The sequence below is a fragment of the Amblyomma mixtum genome, chromosome 5 (assembly GCF_055824585.1).
Source record: "Amblyomma mixtum isolate Tamu chromosome 5, ASM5582458v1, whole genome shotgun sequence".
NCBI classification, from domain to species: domain Eukaryota; kingdom Metazoa; phylum Arthropoda; class Arachnida; order Ixodida; family Ixodidae; genus Amblyomma; species Amblyomma mixtum.
The window spans coordinates 19963063-19979717 of NC_143016.1; the positions used below are offsets into that span (position 1 = coordinate 19963063).

Consider the following 16655-nt stretch of genomic DNA (forward strand, 5'->3'; position numbering starts at 1 on the left):
ACCATGCAGTTCAATGTCCGATGTAAAACATAGGCTATGAGGGATGCCATGGTGGAGGGCTCCAAAAAAATTAAGGCCACCTACGGTTCTCTAACGTACACTGACATCACACAGCACACAGCCTCCATCAAAACTTAGCCGCCACTGCGGTTGGGGTTGTTTCAGGGAACCATTTTTTCTAAAGTCTTTGAACACAATTAGTGAAATAAAGCTGAAATGAGATGACTGCAGGTGAATTGGTAGCTCACCTCGAAAAGTGCAAAGCACGAAACAATACACAGCAAAAGAAAAAGCTGGAAAGACAAGACAGCCAGCCAACTAAAGCCTTTATTCACAGCATCTATCTCAGCCGTCCTTCCTTTTAATGCCAGTTGCACAAAATATTTCCCATGCAACTTACCCTTGCAGCAACTTGAGCCAGGCTGACAAACTGGTTGAACTCGTGGCACCAGCTGCGAAGAAGAAGGCGGGGGTTCTCGGTGACCCATGAGATGCACGCTGCTGCTGACTTGTGGAGCTGGCCTTCACGGGCGAGGCCCAGGAACTGACTGAGAGCGCTGATCTCATCTGCAGGGTCCTGTCATGAGAAGTGTTAACAGGGTGAATAAAGCAAAACAAACAAAGCTTTGTCATGCAGATTAGAGCTTGCCTGGGGAGTGAAGACCAAAAAAAAAAAAGAAAGGAAACAAGACACAGAATCCTCAAGTTAGACTACCCGAAAGCCATACATTGCTGCATGAACACATTTTGGAGGGAGCAGCCTGTATACAGCCTCTATGTATGTGAAGGTAACAGTCACTGAAATTTCATTGAATTTAGAACTGCATAATTTTTTTACAGTGAATTTTTCATGTTTGTTTCACCAATCTGTTTCCAGGTGGGCTTTGACTGCATCCATTATAAGCACTATCAACAATTTTATGAGACTGAGAAAAAGATGCAGTTGAAAGTCATCCCTCAGCCATGTCTGGCTGAGAAATATGGAGAAGATAAACGTGTGACTTGCAACACAGGTATGCTGCTTTTGCCTCTCAGCGTTTCTTCTCATGCCCTAATTCTTTAGTACTGGCGCCCGGCTCCTGACCCAAAAGACGCGGGTTCGAACCCTGCCACAGTGGTCTAATTTCGATGGAGGCGAAATTCTAGAGGCCGGTGTGCTGTGTGATGTCAGTGCATGTTAAAGAACCCCAGGTGACAGTGAACTTCTAAAACTATGCAGCCGGACTACTTTCTGGCCTAGCAAGGGCCCCCCAAATGTCATTATGCAGGCCATGGCACGCATGTCAGTGGTGCATGAAAACAATGCAGCACGTAATTCAGGTTTGAGGGGAGATATCTACATCACCTGCTGTACTACAGTCATACCTCAACATGGACCCCATTTAACTGGTGTGAGCCCCAGCAGCATTTGAATTAATGCCCGACTACCACTACAGAATGAAATCAGCATTGGCCAGGACCACACTGGCAGTTCAAAGCATGTGGATTTCTCAATTAACGAGGGTGACAATGGTAAGGTTCTACTGTGTCTTAAGTGCCTGCTGAGTAGCTGGTACTGCATAGCTAGGGAAATGTAAGAGGTGGAGGGGTGTACAAATAATGCTGGAATCAAACAAATGGTAACACTTTGGCTAACTATCGCGATTCATGAAAGACATGGGAGCGCAAGACGGCAACACGGACGAGTAAGGGAACAGGATGAGCGCTGCACTCTCCTGCCTCATGTCTTTCACGAATATGCACCAACAAGCCCAGCTTCAAGTACTTCTTATCGCGATTCATTTCAACTCAAATATAAATTTCTACCCACACGATGTATATCAACAGGTCCTTTAAACAACGTTCCCTGTTAATCATCCAGGCATGGCCCCACCCATCTGCGGCAGTGTCCACTCACCGAGACTGTTGGCAGCTTCTCTTCGAAGAGATGCGCCTGCAGCAGGGAAGCCAGGCGCAGAAAGGGGCCACACATGGCCGCCACTCGCTGCTCCAGCTGGGGGCCCGTCCACTCTTGGCTCCTCTGGGAGAGAAGGGCCGTCCCACCATCACACAATATACGTACGCCGCTGAACATGAGCTTCTCGCAGACAGCCTCGCGCAAAGACCCCTGGCCAATGGTTCTTAAGGAACTCGGGGATGCCTGCAGAGGGACCCTGGGTCTACAGAGCCACCCTTGATATGAAACATGTACAAGCTCTCCTGGAAGCTTTTCTCTCCTTTCCAACTATTTCCACACCTGCCCTGATGCACTGCATGGGCTCTCCTACCAAGTCTTAACATGTTCAGTCACCCCCTTTGGTCATTAATTATTTTTTCAGGCAATGTTCACTTTTTTCGTGTGCAGTTGATCATGAATGTAATGAACTCAAATGGGACTGCAACATACTAGTTTGATATAGTAAAAATTAGACACCCCCGCATGTGAACTGGTGGCTCCAAAGCCCACAAAGTATGAACACACTGCACTTTATTTGATGAGAAAAGAACAGACCTGTGCGAATATTTGATAATTTCGAATATCTGATCGAATCGTAAAGTATTTGATATTTGATTCGACGCAAACGTTTGGTGTTTGAAACCTCAAAGCATTCATCTCAAGTGAATAAGTGTTCCTGGAATGCTCGCATCATGTGGTTTTGATTCCTCAATTCCGTGGACACTTCCTATGCATATGAACCCTGTGCCTGCGCACCTTGCGTATGCCAGAGCCAGTCTGTGCATGTGCGCGGCAGCATACGCGAGCGCAGCAGCCAGATCTGTACCTGCCGGGTGTCTGCGTCCGCACTACCTATGCCCCATGCCTGACATGGGGTGGCTCTAGGGTGCAAGCATGTGGCGAGTATGCCGAGCAGCTGTCCATGAAGTCGCCGCGCTTACAAGCAACAGCTGCGAAACGAAGCGATCGCATTTAAGACCAGCATTCGGAGGTCCCACTAATCGGTCCCACACCCCATAAACACGTCGGCTCTGCATGTAGTTCAAGTCCCCCAATTTCTGATGGCCATATCTGCAGAAAGTCAATGCCCTTCAATAAGTGCCACAAAGCTTCAGTGCACCTTCTTTTTTTTCTCATAATGGCCATGTGTGTCAGAAAAATAAACGATTTTGAAAATGCCTATTGGGAACCTTTTGTGTTCGTCAGAAGCATTCGAAATAAATTCACTCCAAAATTATTCGAAAACAACCACTATTCGCTCTGAATTCACTTCAAACCAAAAAACTACTATTCACACAGGCCTAGAAAAGAAGTCTGTGAGCTTTGCTTGCTCTCTGCTCTGGGCCATGAAGTGATTGAACTATCCTCAAGCTTAACAATATTTTCCAAACGTGAAAGGCTTTCCACTCTGCCTCAGCAGTAGAGAATAAGCACCAAACAACTGACATTTGTGGGCAACATTGACAACACCCTTCAGTTATGCATGTGGCATAGGTGTGTTACCAACTGCCCTGCGCTCAGTTCACAGCAATTTCAAGTGCTCCTTGTAACGCACAAGCAAGTGTTTGGCCAATGACACCCTTGAAGGTTTACATCCCCGAGAAGCTAGTACAGACCGCCGCCAATGCAGAAAATGGCCACACTCCTTTCACAAGCCTGCACAGCATACTGACTGCAACAGAGAAGTGGACTTTGAAGCTTGCACTAGCACAATACACTTCACTTCCTTTTTCTTTGTTTTTATTATATTCACTGGTGATGACTCATGCATAGTGCAAATAGCCAGTTTTCACACTTCCACCACCCTTACGCCCAGAGATGCCTCCCATCTGACAACATCCCGCTCCAAATAATGTGCTGGTTGAAGCAAGCTCACCGTATGGGAGTCCATATCCTCATCATCCATATAGAGCACGCCCTGCTCCAGGAACTCCACCAGAACGCCAAGCACGGAGTCCACAGACTCTAAAGAGTTCTGCAACAAGGAACAGGCATGGCACAGGGATGACTGAAGACACACACTTCAGCCTACGTCACACAAGCAAATTTCATGCACCTTCTCAGTACAGAGCACATTCATGAGCAGAGCAAGCAGCTTCTGCAAGCTACCAGTGCCGCCTGAAGCTGAACCAATTTGGATCAGAGTGCACAATTTTGAAATTTAATGAAAAGAGCTTTCTTCATTATTCAGACGTTACAATGGTATGAGATACTGCACAATGAGCTTCAGTGGGATACACACGAAATGTGGCCCTTCTGAGCAACCCTGCCCTCTAACCATTTTTTTTTCTTAAAATGCACTGATAATTGTTCTCACTGTTAAAATTCTTGGTTAATGATGTCACATTTGATTCTCACATCCACTGGACCGGTGCTACATCCGAAAATAAGACTGATCCAGGGGGCATATACTGTCCCAAAACTATGTATACTTATCACAGCAATGCACATTTCAGGTTAACAGTTCATGTGCCATGGAATTAAACAGGTACTATTAGTACCACAAAATAAACCAAGAGTAAATGCCATTGCAGGGCAAAATAGCATCACAGCAGAGCCAGGAAGGTACGAACTCCACGTGCGAAGTGTTAAGACACCACACTCTAACCCGGCAGCTACAAGTCTGCTGTTAAACTCAACTACCTCATACGCAACCCATCAATGGTATATACTGGGAGTCTGTGTTCACCAGAATCTGCTGCGGATGCTTCTAACAAAGCGCTCCTTTGACCAGTTGTGCCCATTGTGCTGCAAATACGATGACAAATAAAAATTAATGGTTGGTTGGTTGGTTGGTTTATGGGGTTTAAAGTCCCAAAGCGACTAAAGGCTATGAGCGACGCCGTAGTGGAGGGCTTGTACCACTCAGAAAATATTCAAAGAGGGAGAGGAAAGGCAGGCCAGAAAGATTATTGTGGCTGGCTGCCCTGCACTGGGGGAAAAGGGAATGTGAAAGATAAACTTTAGGAGCTTTCTTAACCACATTTTTAAAGAAGAAAATGCGATAGCATTTGAAATTGGCTCAGCCCCCCAAAATCATGGAAGGTACTTGAACATTCTAGTCCTCAGATTTTCAAATTTAACAGTGCTGATGGCACAATCAGCACCCCCTTGACCAATCAAGGAATTTCGCTAAGGAGAAACCCAAAGGTTTTTGCAAGATAACCTAAATTCTATTGCATTAAAAAATAAAAAAAAAGTGAGGCAAGAATCAAAGAAGACCGCTTATTGAAAAGAGTAGCTACAGCAGAACCCTGCTGTTACATTCCTGGGTGCTACATTACATTTTCGTGAGTGAGCCCTGTCAAAGCTCCCTTAGAAACCCATGCAATACAAACTCTGCTGCTATGCTGCAACTGTGGCAGCGTTCCCACAGATTACGTCACGAATGTCGCTTCACGATAGTGGTTCATCCCATGCAGGCATTTTGACAGCTTATAATTAGCACACCTGGAATGGCAACGGGTTCAAAGCGGAACCTAATGTTATTGCAGATCCATTACCGCAGCAATGCAAGCGCGAACAACCGAAGACGTGAAAGCAAAACTATGCCATGGCACACACCCCGCAGGCAGTGCTGTAAGAGAAGTAGTTGCATGGGTTAGCTCTGAGGTATGTTTCTGCGACCTGAGTTTGCCTTGTTGTCTGAAGATTAAAAATGGTATTTCTAGGTTCCAACAGACAAGAATTGTGTGTGATTTAAACATCCACTGCGAAAACAGTGCAGAATGCTCACACTTCGCCCATTCCGTGCACCTGTCCTTTTCACTGCTACCTCCTCCCTTCCACAAACAGCTGCCCAGGCAGACGGAGAGCCATTACAGGTCGTTTAGGACATTCCTTGCGTCCTAATGACCGAGAGAGCCACAACGCCTGGCAAATTCCAGAGAAGCATGCTACCCTTACTAGAAGTAAAACAAACACAAAGTTACTTTTTTTCTTCGGCACTGAGCCAATGACAGGAATAAATGATATCGCCCCACTTTCAGCAAACTTTAGTTTGGTATTTCTGCATTTGCTCCCCAACGCTCGCCGAACAACACCTCCAACGCATGTTGCCAGTTGAACTGAGGCACCCACCGGTGAGCTGAGGCTCTTCTGCTTAAACTGGGAACGTGCCATGTGTCCCATGTTGTAGCTGATCTGCACCAGGGCCTGGACGTAGGCAAGTGCATACAGCGCCCGGACGACAAATGAGTAGTATGCTGGAAAGAAATAAAGAAAAATTATGTCACCATATCATTTCAATGCAGCCGAGTGAAGAGCACAGTCAAAAAGCACCGATATGGCCTAATAAGGTCTAAAGCCCTGTTTACAAGGCATACAGTAGAAAATTATAACTTTATAACAGCGAATCGCACATGACCAATGCACAATTTTAGTGCACTAGAAGAACGGAACGATCGATGCGAACGGAAGCGAAGGAAACACCACCAAAGCAGCGAGAAAACACCAGTGAAGCACCAATCAGTGTTTGAAAGATGCTCAGCCGGGTTAGGCTGTCTCTTGCCATACCTACCTCTGTCCCTTTCCATACCTACCTAGATGTGGCCTCCTGTCGAGGGAGCCTGTTCGAATTAACCGGTGCGAGAGCCATAGCGTCTGAATCAGTAAGCACCTGACGCCACAGACTTACATAAACGTTGGCTGGGGCTGAGCCAGGATTTCCAGTTATCCAGATTTTTTAATTAATAGGGGTCGAATTAATTGGCTTTCCCTATAACTTTGGGGATTGGCACTTGCTTTAAATTTCGAGCCGGCTATAGCCCTCTGCTACTGCTCGTAAGCCTTAGTCATAATCCTTTTACACAAGCATACTCCGTAGAAGAACTGCAGATTGGGCTAGTTCAGTGCTGTGTGTGTCTTGTCTCCTTCTTGGTCTGTGTGTGTTTGCGCTGTTGAACTATCACTATGAAGCATACTCCTCACGCACAAGGTCTTTGAATGGCTTGTTTATTATGCAAACATCTGACCTTACCACTAGGTATGATCAGAGTTGGAGCTGGTCGCGCTATCACGGGCTTAACCTTGTCCATGTCGTTCCTTGGTATCATCCCTTGGTCTGCCACCAATCATGCTCTTATTATACATTTCAAGAAAAGACTGCAACGACAGCTTATGAGGAATATTCATGGTGAACAGTGCAAATAGACGGAACACAGGAAAAAGAAGACACCACAAGCACTGTGCTGTCTTTCACCTGTTCTGTCTAGTTTGCGTCATTTCTCACCATGAATATCCCCCAACGAGCCCAAACTTCTGCCCTGCTAGCAGTCTCCACAAGGCAAATCTGATCGAAACATTCTGTCACAGAACCAGAACTCCACCTGTTAAATACTGCACAAACGCGTGTAAGGGCTGAACTTTTTTTGCCAGATTCGATGGCCAGTTTTCGGGGTGTGGCCCATACATCCGATTTTCGAAAAAAACAAAAATTAAGTAAAAACACACCAATCAGAGAATGAGTGGCATTTATTCTACGTTCAATCATCACTTGCGGAGTGTTCAGACTCTGAGCTGGTGCTGTGCTCTGGTACATGCTCACCCCACAAGAAGTCGCGCAGCATATCCTTTGTCAGCGCGCTGTTGTGCCGCACTTCCATCACATAGCAGAGAAGCTCTTCTTGCATTTCGGGAAACCTGCACGGCTTGCCTCGAAAAGCGCACTTTTTGCAGCTTGCATTCCTCAGTGTACTTCTCAGCCAAGTCGAATTTCCTGCCTGCCGCACGCTTGCCTTGTTCGAGAGCGAACTTCCAGCCGTGTAGCTATTAAGATGCTTGCCCATTAAGCTAAATTGAGACGCTCGGCAGCAGCACACGAAAGCCACAACTACAGCCCTTATGCGCGTCTATATATGGTATTCTGTACAGTCTGCACGCATGCTCAGAGCAGGTTCTGCACTAGTCCTGCTAACATAAATAAAGAATGCGCAGCAGTGACAGTAGCAAGGCAGGGCTCTGGCAGTATTCCTGCAAGGGATGAGGATGTCAAAGGCACTACCTTTCTCCAGGTCTAGGGGCAAAGACAGCACCAGCTCCAGGAGCATGGCCGCAGGTTCACACGTCAGCAGTGGTACCTTCCGCTCATAAGGGAACAGGCTGCAACAGAAACCCACAATAAAGTGAGCAAAACATTAGGCTCCACAGACCCAAAAACTGTACACAAAAGCCCGCAACTTAAATGGCAAAGTTGAATGTGACCGAACTCTACCGTCAACACTTGTAACAATAGACAGCTTGGTATTTCACTCTTCCAAAAACACAGTGCCCTTGTCTAAAACCACGTGCCTCTATTTATTTATTCATACTGTTAACCCTTACTGAGGGTCATGACAGGGAGAGAAACCTCCAATTCTGAGAAAAAAATCTGAAGGCATAGACATCATTAAAAGAAAGTCTTTTCGTTTCTTTAGCCTGTCGAAAAGCTACAACTGTTAAAACAATGCACGAGTAGATTTTTCAAAATGGACATGAAAGTTAATGATAACAATAACACCAATTTCAAGCATAGTTCATGGTTTAGGGCAGTTTAACGTCCCTAAGTGACTCAGGCTATCAGGAACACCGTAGTGAACGACTCCAGAAATTTCGACCACCTGGGGTTCTTTAACGTGCACTAACATCGCACAGTACACAGGCCTCTAGAATTTCACCTCCATCGAAATTTGACCGCCGTGGCCCAGAATGAACCAGTGTCTTTCGGGTTAGCAGCCGAGTGTCATAAAAACTGAGCCACTGTGGTAGCACTTTACATGCACGCATGCACGCACGCTTTCCACACACAACAGTGCTGCGCCGATACCCCGTGAGTGCCACTGCACGGTGTCGCCACAGTTCACAGTCACTGTGAAAGTTCGCCTTAACTGTAGCACATACAAAACAGTTCGTCTTAAGCTCAATCCTATACGAAACCAATCAAATGGCTTCACATTGTTTATCTTATCTGAGGATTTGTCTTAACAGGAGTCTACTGCATTGCAACTTTTCACAAACAATTCACAAGTTTCAAACAATCAGCTTGCTTGTCCAAAAATCATCATCACCCAGAGAGCACAAGGGTGCATGATGATTAACACAAGGCTTTGATGCCCGCACTATTCTACCTGGCAAGGAAGCTCTGTTTATGGCAAAATCTCTTTACGTGACATCCTTGAAAGATAACCTACCACTTTAAACTAGCTTCATACTGCAGGTTACAGCCCCTTTAATTTTGCCCATGTTGCACCATTTGCACGACAACAAAACTTGAGGCCACAGGCAATGAATGTTGGCAACTTGGCCATGTTTACTCATCTCTTGTAATGCCCTAGACATATTAACAACCTTAAAATCAACACAATTATGGCTCAGGTACCACTTGGAAGAAGAAGAGGGAAGTAAGTGAACAAAGCGTGGAAAACAACGCACTTGGCAAGGCTTTCACCAAACACTGCACCAGTAAGCTGCAACCAGAAGAGATCCTTCCGGTTCTGCATCAATCGATCTGCCTGTATGGCCAGGACCCGGAACAGTGGCACTGCATAGACACATGGAGTAGAGTGAGGCAGCGCCACTTGATGAAGAAAAGCCTGGATCTGACTGGTTCTGCAAATACTCTTTACCAATAGACATGGGAAAGTTAATGAAGCACTCCACTCCCATGCTTCAGAAACAGAGAACACCTGATGCCCACGTAAAATCAGAACCACTTCACCTGAGCCAAGCAAGTGAACCCAACTTATCCCTATATATAAAGGTAATGAACGTTTACGTTAGCAGCCACTTTTGTAAAAACAAGTTTGGTAAATATAGCTGCAAATAACTCGCTAGAACACAGTTTAACGAGACTCAAAGTAAACTATACTGTGCAAAGGCATAATTGCCATTTATAATTGGTTCAGACTGTTTAACCCCTAAAGGCTCATTAAGGGGGGACCATGGGTCTTAGATCATTTTTTTTATTTACAGACCAAATGCAATGAAACTAAACATACTTATTCAGTTTTTTCTGCTGATTTCAAATATGTAATTTGCTTATTTCTAGGCCAATTAGTTCCTTAGATATTATATATATCATGCCATTGTCTGCTGAAACAATAGAAAAGAAATGGGCCACCAGAAATTTAATTTTAATGTGTGGGTAGATACTACAATGTGTGAGGAATGCAACGCTGGAAGCAGTTTTCAGTTTTTTGTCCGTGTGGACAAATGGGCTTAATAGTTAGTTTCATGTGTGTCATGTTTTCTGGCACTGTATGTCTGGTCAACTCACTTGAAAACTAAGCCCATTTGTCTACACGGACAAAAAACTGAAAACTGCTTCCAGCGTTGCATTCTTCACACATTGTAGTATCTACCCACACATTAAAATTAAATTTCTGGTGGCCCATTTCTTTTCTATTGTTTCAGCAGACAATGACATGATATATATTAATATCTCAGGAACTAATTGGTCTAGAACTAAACAAATTGCATATTTGAAATCAGCAGAAGCAACTGAATAAGTCTGCGCAGTTTCATTGTATTTGGTCTGTAAATATAAAAAAAAATGCTCTAAGACCCATGTCCCCCCTTAAAAAAAAGTACCAAAATGACTGATTTTTTTATGAGGACATGAAATGTTTTAGTAACATGTTTAAAACGCAAAAATATTTGTGAAAACACTTTATGGCAGAGAATAATCTTTTATCAGCCATTACTTATTGTCTCCTCCATTCTTGGAACTTCAGAAAGAAAGGATTGGTTTTGAACAGCAGTACACAAAATGTAATATTTATCCATTGATTCCCTCCAAACTACTGGAGACAACAAATGATGTCGTAATGTTAAAAACGCAGCACACTGCACAAGGTTTTCTTGCACCTCCGACACCAGATCCTCATCGAGGCTTTCTTCGTCATCAGACTTGCTGTTGTTTAGAGTCTCGTCACTATCTCCTTCACTTGAAGAATAAAACTCGAATTCGACGTCCTCATCATGAACATCACGAATTTTTAAGAGGTTAAATGTTCAAAGGACCCCGGCCTTCTCATGAATCAAACAGAGCTAAAAGAATTCTCTACACAAGGCACGTGCACGTCCTGTGGGTCAAGTTACAATATTGGTGCCTGTCGAAAACAATATCCCCGCATTCGCACAAATATAATGTGCGTATTTATTTTTCTTGAATGACCTGCTTCAGAAAGTACTCCACGTTATATCAGGAACAGAACTACACGAATATAGCGCAATTTTTTTTTCAATGTTCATCAAAATACCCACAGTGAGCTCGCTCACTAGGCTCATGAGCTCTGAGGAAAAGCCAACTTCTCGCCAAGCTTGCAGCCATCGAGGCGAAGCGCGCGGCTGTTTCTGGGCGAAGGACCACATGCATTTCAACACGGAGGAGGCTTCCCATGGAATATTGCAGATTCTTTTTTCATACTTCGCGGAATTTGAAATCTTCCGCCGCAGAAAATTAGAGGCCTTAGACATGCGTAATGATGCTGGCAGCCTGACAAGCTTTGTGGTTCTTAAAAGTGGTATAAGCCAAGGCCAAAGATACCACTGCTGGTACAAACTATACTGGTTTCAACACTGGTAAGATCCTTCGTTCTTAGGCTTTCATTTTGAATCGCCGGTTGCAAGCCCACCAGGCCACCACATAAAATGAACTCTGATTAAAGCTATACCTTGCAACTCATTCAGAGCAACTGTGCATGTGAAAATCTGCTCAATGCGACTGCAAAGCTTTCAAGTACTTGCAAAAACACACAAGTCCCTCAAGTCAGCAAAGGCTCTACTCCTGCTTAGCTTGCTGCTTAGCTCCATTTAATCCTCACTGCACCACAGTCAATGAACCATAAGTCAATGAACCATGACAGCTGGTCAGTCACTCCACACAAACCTTACACTGGTAGGACATACAGTCAAGCCCACTTATAACAATATTCAAGTGCCATGGAAATACCATTGTTATAACCAATAATTGTTATAGCAGGGCTGTGCTGAAAAAAGAAAAGATGACAAACTTCAGAGCATTTACTCACAGTAAATAGCCGGAGGGGTTTGATTGTTCTAATGCCTGTAAAAGCTTGTTAATTCGAACTTCAAGGGACCGGAAAATGTCACCGTTCACCGATGACCAAAGCACCGCCATCACTGCACCAGCGGGAGCTTCGCACACCTCCACATCACAGGAATCAAGCCGGCTTTCTGGAAGTGATTCTTGCAGGAAATTCAAGAAGCATGCAGAACTAAGGGTGAGGTGTCAGCTGACAAGAGAAAAACCGCGCTGGCTGCACGCACGTGCACTACACCGACTGATTGGGAGTACGCATGGCACGCGTAGCCAATGCAGCAATGCAGCAGCTCGCCTGACGCTATGACTCCTGCCCCTGGGACACGAGAAATTTGTGAAGCGGGGACAGTGGGAAAGTTAGCGAAGAACAGGGGAAGATGGGACAACGTACGTGCTGCTGGTGCCAGCTGTACCTCAGAGTGCAAAAACAAAAAAAAAATGCGTCTGCGGATTTTTTTCTGTGAGCGGCGCACCTCTCAGAAACGTTAATAATTAATAGACTGCTCCACCTGGGCTCCCTACCATGCTTCGCACTTTCTTCTCTGCATGGGCCTTTTGCTCAGGGGAACGCATTCACGGGCTCTTTTGCTTTCGTGGCGTTGCTGCGCCAGCTGTCCATTGGTTGGCCCCACACATGCGCACTTTTGTGTTGTAAGCATGGTTTTGCTGGTGAGGTTGTAGCATTTCCTTCTTTTTTTTTTTTCTGTAATGGTTGACACTCAATTATTAGATTTAATTGTTATAACCAATAATGTGCCTTGACAGCATTGCTATAAGCAGTTTATTTTACCATAGAACACGTGGTAAAGCTGATGGTGCCGTGACTGCCCATTGTTATACAGTCGAACCCGGATATATCGAATTCGAAGGGGATCGGAAAATAGTTCGATATAGCGAAAATTCGATATACAGATATAGGCTAAAACTGCACTCCCGATCATAACAAATTGTGGCTTACCGTTTGGAACAGCCGCGAATCACATAGTATGGGCGCGCAATGTGAAAGCGCTTTATTTCGCGGAAAAAAAAAAATCACTAATTTTGGGCTGCTTTTTCCCCTGGGAAACGAAGTTCAAAACACTGGCCTCGATCTTCTCGAGACTGTCCAGGTGCGAGAGCACAGTGCCTTCCATTTCGCCGCAACAGCGCCGAATCAGGCTAACGCTGACGCCAGTTCAGTGGCTGCGCACGGACGCGTTTCTTCGACAACACAGTTGCCCTCGTCATCGCTGGAGTCGGCGTCTTGAACGCCAGCTACCGCTTGAACTTCGCTGTCAGCGTTAAAGTCCTCAACAGTCACTTCGGACGGAACGGCGCCGAGAAAATTGGACAAGTCGCGAAACGCGTCGTCCAAGCACTCATCGTCATCTAAATCTTCCGGACATTCATCTCCGGCCACTTGCCAAAACAGTTGGCTACTGGGGCCTGCTTCACGTCGCGCGTTGAAACACAGGCACACACACAAAAAAAAAACACGCGAGGCGCAGATGGAGCGATAAGAGCGAAGCCTATGCGAGCGGCAGTCAACCCGGCTGTGAAGGAACGACAGAGGGAAAACAAAGAGCAGGGAGAAAGATCGGCGCTCTGGGCTTCGTTTTTTTTTTTTTTTCTGAGCTCTCTCTTTTCCCCAGACCCACGATGTGCCCACGAGCAACCGTTTTCTCTCTCTCTCTTTCCCCAAGAAGCGTGGTCGCCGCGCGTCTCCATGCGGCGCTCTCTCTTCGCTGATCTCCAATGACCTTGACGGAGCACACGCCGGCGGTACAGGAGGAGAGGAGGAGCGGAAAAGCTCGCGCCGGTGGGGCGCAAAAACGGGGAACAAAAAAAAAAAAGGGCCCTGCGCCTGCTGACTGCGGAAATGTTCTCCGCTGAGGCAGCTGAGGACCGGACAGGAATGTCTTTGGGGAAAGCGCACCTTCCAGGGGCGCGGCGCGGCGCGGCGTTCGATATATCCAATGTCCGGCGAAAATGGAATTCGATATACAACGCAACTGTCCTATACTTTTACATAGTATTTTCAAGGGGGTAATCTGTGTGTTCGATATAGCCAATAATTCGAAATATGCGGGTTCGATATATCCGGGTTCGACTGTATACAATATATTGTTATAACCAGTATTGTTATAAGTGGGCCTGACTGTATAACACGAGGCAGACACACTGCTCATTTGGCTGAGTTCATTGTTGCTTGGGGGTGGTCTGGGCAGGAAACAATGGAGAACGACTCTGGAGCAAGGCTCATTCACTCACTGCATGCATGAATGGTGGGAGCTATGAGAGAAAAACAGAGCACCGGGTGTGACTTACAGAAACAGGATTGCTTCTTGACGACCTGCTGCTGTGGTAGACAGAGGTTTCCCTTCCTTAGCACTATCTCTGCTTCCAGATTTGTCCTGTGGCAACAATGAACAAGGTGTCAGAAGAAGCACGATCAACAGGTGTGCATACACAACCCACATTACATGCTTACACCCTCAAACAGGGCACAGGCACCTTTTCCACCTCCTTCTTTCCACGAGCCGCGTCAGACTGGAACGGCCTCTCCCACTCCGCTGCTGCTATCACCTGCCCGTCACTCTTCAACGCCAACATTGAACTTCATATGTCATCGTGAAAAATGTACCAATTTTTGATTAACCCACCCCTTATGTAATACCCCGAAAGGGGCCTTTAAGGTAAATAAATGAAAATGAAAAAAAAAAAAAGGCAAATCAAACAGAGCAGAACCCTTAGCATGGATCAACACATGTAAGTGTGATAACTCCGCTCTCTGGTTCGGCCCTCAAATGAGCCATAAGTGCTTAGAGCAACTCAGATTCAGCAGAGTATTGGCTGACCTCAGCATTTTGAAGGACAGCCAACTCCACGCACTAAGTTGTGCTCCTTTACAGAGCTGGTTCTGATAACTATGCCTTTAATTAGGCTTATTATCATGTGAACACATTTTCAAATTGCATCCTGTGGTGCAACTGCCTATCACTGCCATCATGCGATGTAATATGATTGGCCTGCGTTCTGGAAAACAAAGCCTTTGCCAGTGCATGTGCATGTGCCAGCACTACCATGATCAATCCCATGATAAAAATGAAACGTCATGCATAATTCATGCCCTAATGTGGATACCATCAGGTATCAGCTTTGAAGCTTTGTTTGCGCTCGCAGAGTAAGTCAACTTCTGCAGGTAAGTCACACTTAAGGTGCGGCAAAACTGTTTTCTCAAAAAATTCAGTTTTGAGATTTCGCGACCATCTAACAGAGAATTTATCTTTCGGAAAATTTATTACACTTGGGTATTCACGATTTCAAAAAAGATTATTTTTTGGTTCCTTGTCTTCGCCATGCCAAACGGAAAAGTTGCCAAGCATCAACATGGTCTCTTCGTTTCGGATACTTGAAAAAGTTCATTGCTTTTGAAGTTTTTGTATTGGTTTTGGCTTGCAATTTCTCCTTGTTCATAGTAAATTTTTCAGCCACTTGGGTTCCTCCTGTAGCTCTTATATCAAGGGAAGGTTTGATGAATAAAACGGATTTCAGAGACTTTCTAGGTTTTTCTTTCCCAAAACATTTCTGGAGATTTGCTTACCTTTTTCTCAGGAACTATAAAGCATAAGCAAACAAATTTTTTTACAGATGTTAATCAATGCCTGCTACGTAACAGGTAGTAGAATCAGCAGCTTAATTTGTATTAAAAAAAAAAACATTGACGGTTGGCTATTGTACTGCATCTACAAGGAAAAAAAAAATAAATCTAGTCCTTATTTGAAGCACACAATTTTGTTAAAAGTTTATTAATAAATTGGTTGCTACTCTCGTACAAAATTTTAACTCTGCAGGTAGCAGATTTTAAGAAAAAGTACAATAGTAGATAAAAAATTTAAAAATGAAAGTAAAATGCCCTACTCAAAATTTCAGTCTAGTTTTGAGCTGTAGTGCAAGCTGCGTCTGTCTTTAGAATTCCTTGCAAATTTTACAGCCACAATCTTTATTACAACAGCTGTACAAGCAACTTTTGAAAATCATTTTCACCCCACCTTAGCAGCGTCCACGTACAGTGACCCCTGCCAATTCTGGCAACAGTCACTGCTGAATCAAAGCATGCTTGCCTCACCTGGCAATGGAGCAGACGAATAGCACCATGTTGTGCGAGTAGGACATGTGCGAGATGGTACGGTACTGGCTGAATGTGGCGTTGATCAGGTCATCCATGAAGGATCCAACTTCCCTCACTGACGACTCCTGCAGCACAGTTAATAATGCATTCAGGCCGCGGAGATAGAATACAGCAAAAGATCGTTAGCTCGAACTTCAAGGGATTGGGAAAAATGTTCAAATTATCTGAAAGTTTCAATTATCAAATGACCCCCCTTCCCTTCCCCCTTCCCTCCCCTCCCCCCCCCTCCCCCCCCCCAAAAAAAACTGTCAAAGTTGCATCACGGTAAATTTACTTGGTGAAAAACTGGGCAGAGTAACCGATTTTGATATGAGAACAGTGCGGCAATGACTTGTTTTTCACGTTTCTATCAATGCTTTATAGCGTGCATACTGTCGGGAGCTTCCACACGGTGCGACGTGGTGGAGCTCCACTGCTACTGTATCACACCCATCATAAAAGGTGTGTGAGGAGGCTTCCCCGCAAAACAGCAAGCGACACGAGACAAGCGTGCAGTTTTGGTGCACTGG

The 16655-nt window shown here is 45.1% G+C and overlaps 1 protein-coding gene across 2 annotated transcripts in view; it reads right to left on the reverse strand.

The window, feature by feature from the left end:
* Positions 1-16655, reverse strand: part of Ubr3 (Ubr3 ubiquitin ligase) — an 82735-nt gene that overhangs the window by 5611 nt on the left and 60469 nt on the right. For both annotated transcript variants that reach the window (XM_089543557.1, XM_089543556.1), the window contains 8 exons: positions 16084-16211; positions 14283-14368; positions 9344-9452; positions 7938-8035; positions 6017-6141; positions 3813-3911; positions 1898-2020; positions 401-577 (listed from right to left, as the gene is read on the reverse strand). In XM_089543557.1, coding sequence (XP_089399683.1) covers positions 401-577; positions 1898-2020; positions 3813-3911; positions 6017-6141; positions 7938-8035; positions 9344-9452; positions 14283-14368; positions 16084-16211 — 945 coding nt within the window. The remainder of the gene's footprint in view (positions 1-400; positions 578-1897; positions 2021-3812; positions 3912-6016; positions 6142-7937; positions 8036-9343; positions 9453-14282; positions 14369-16083; positions 16212-16655) is intronic.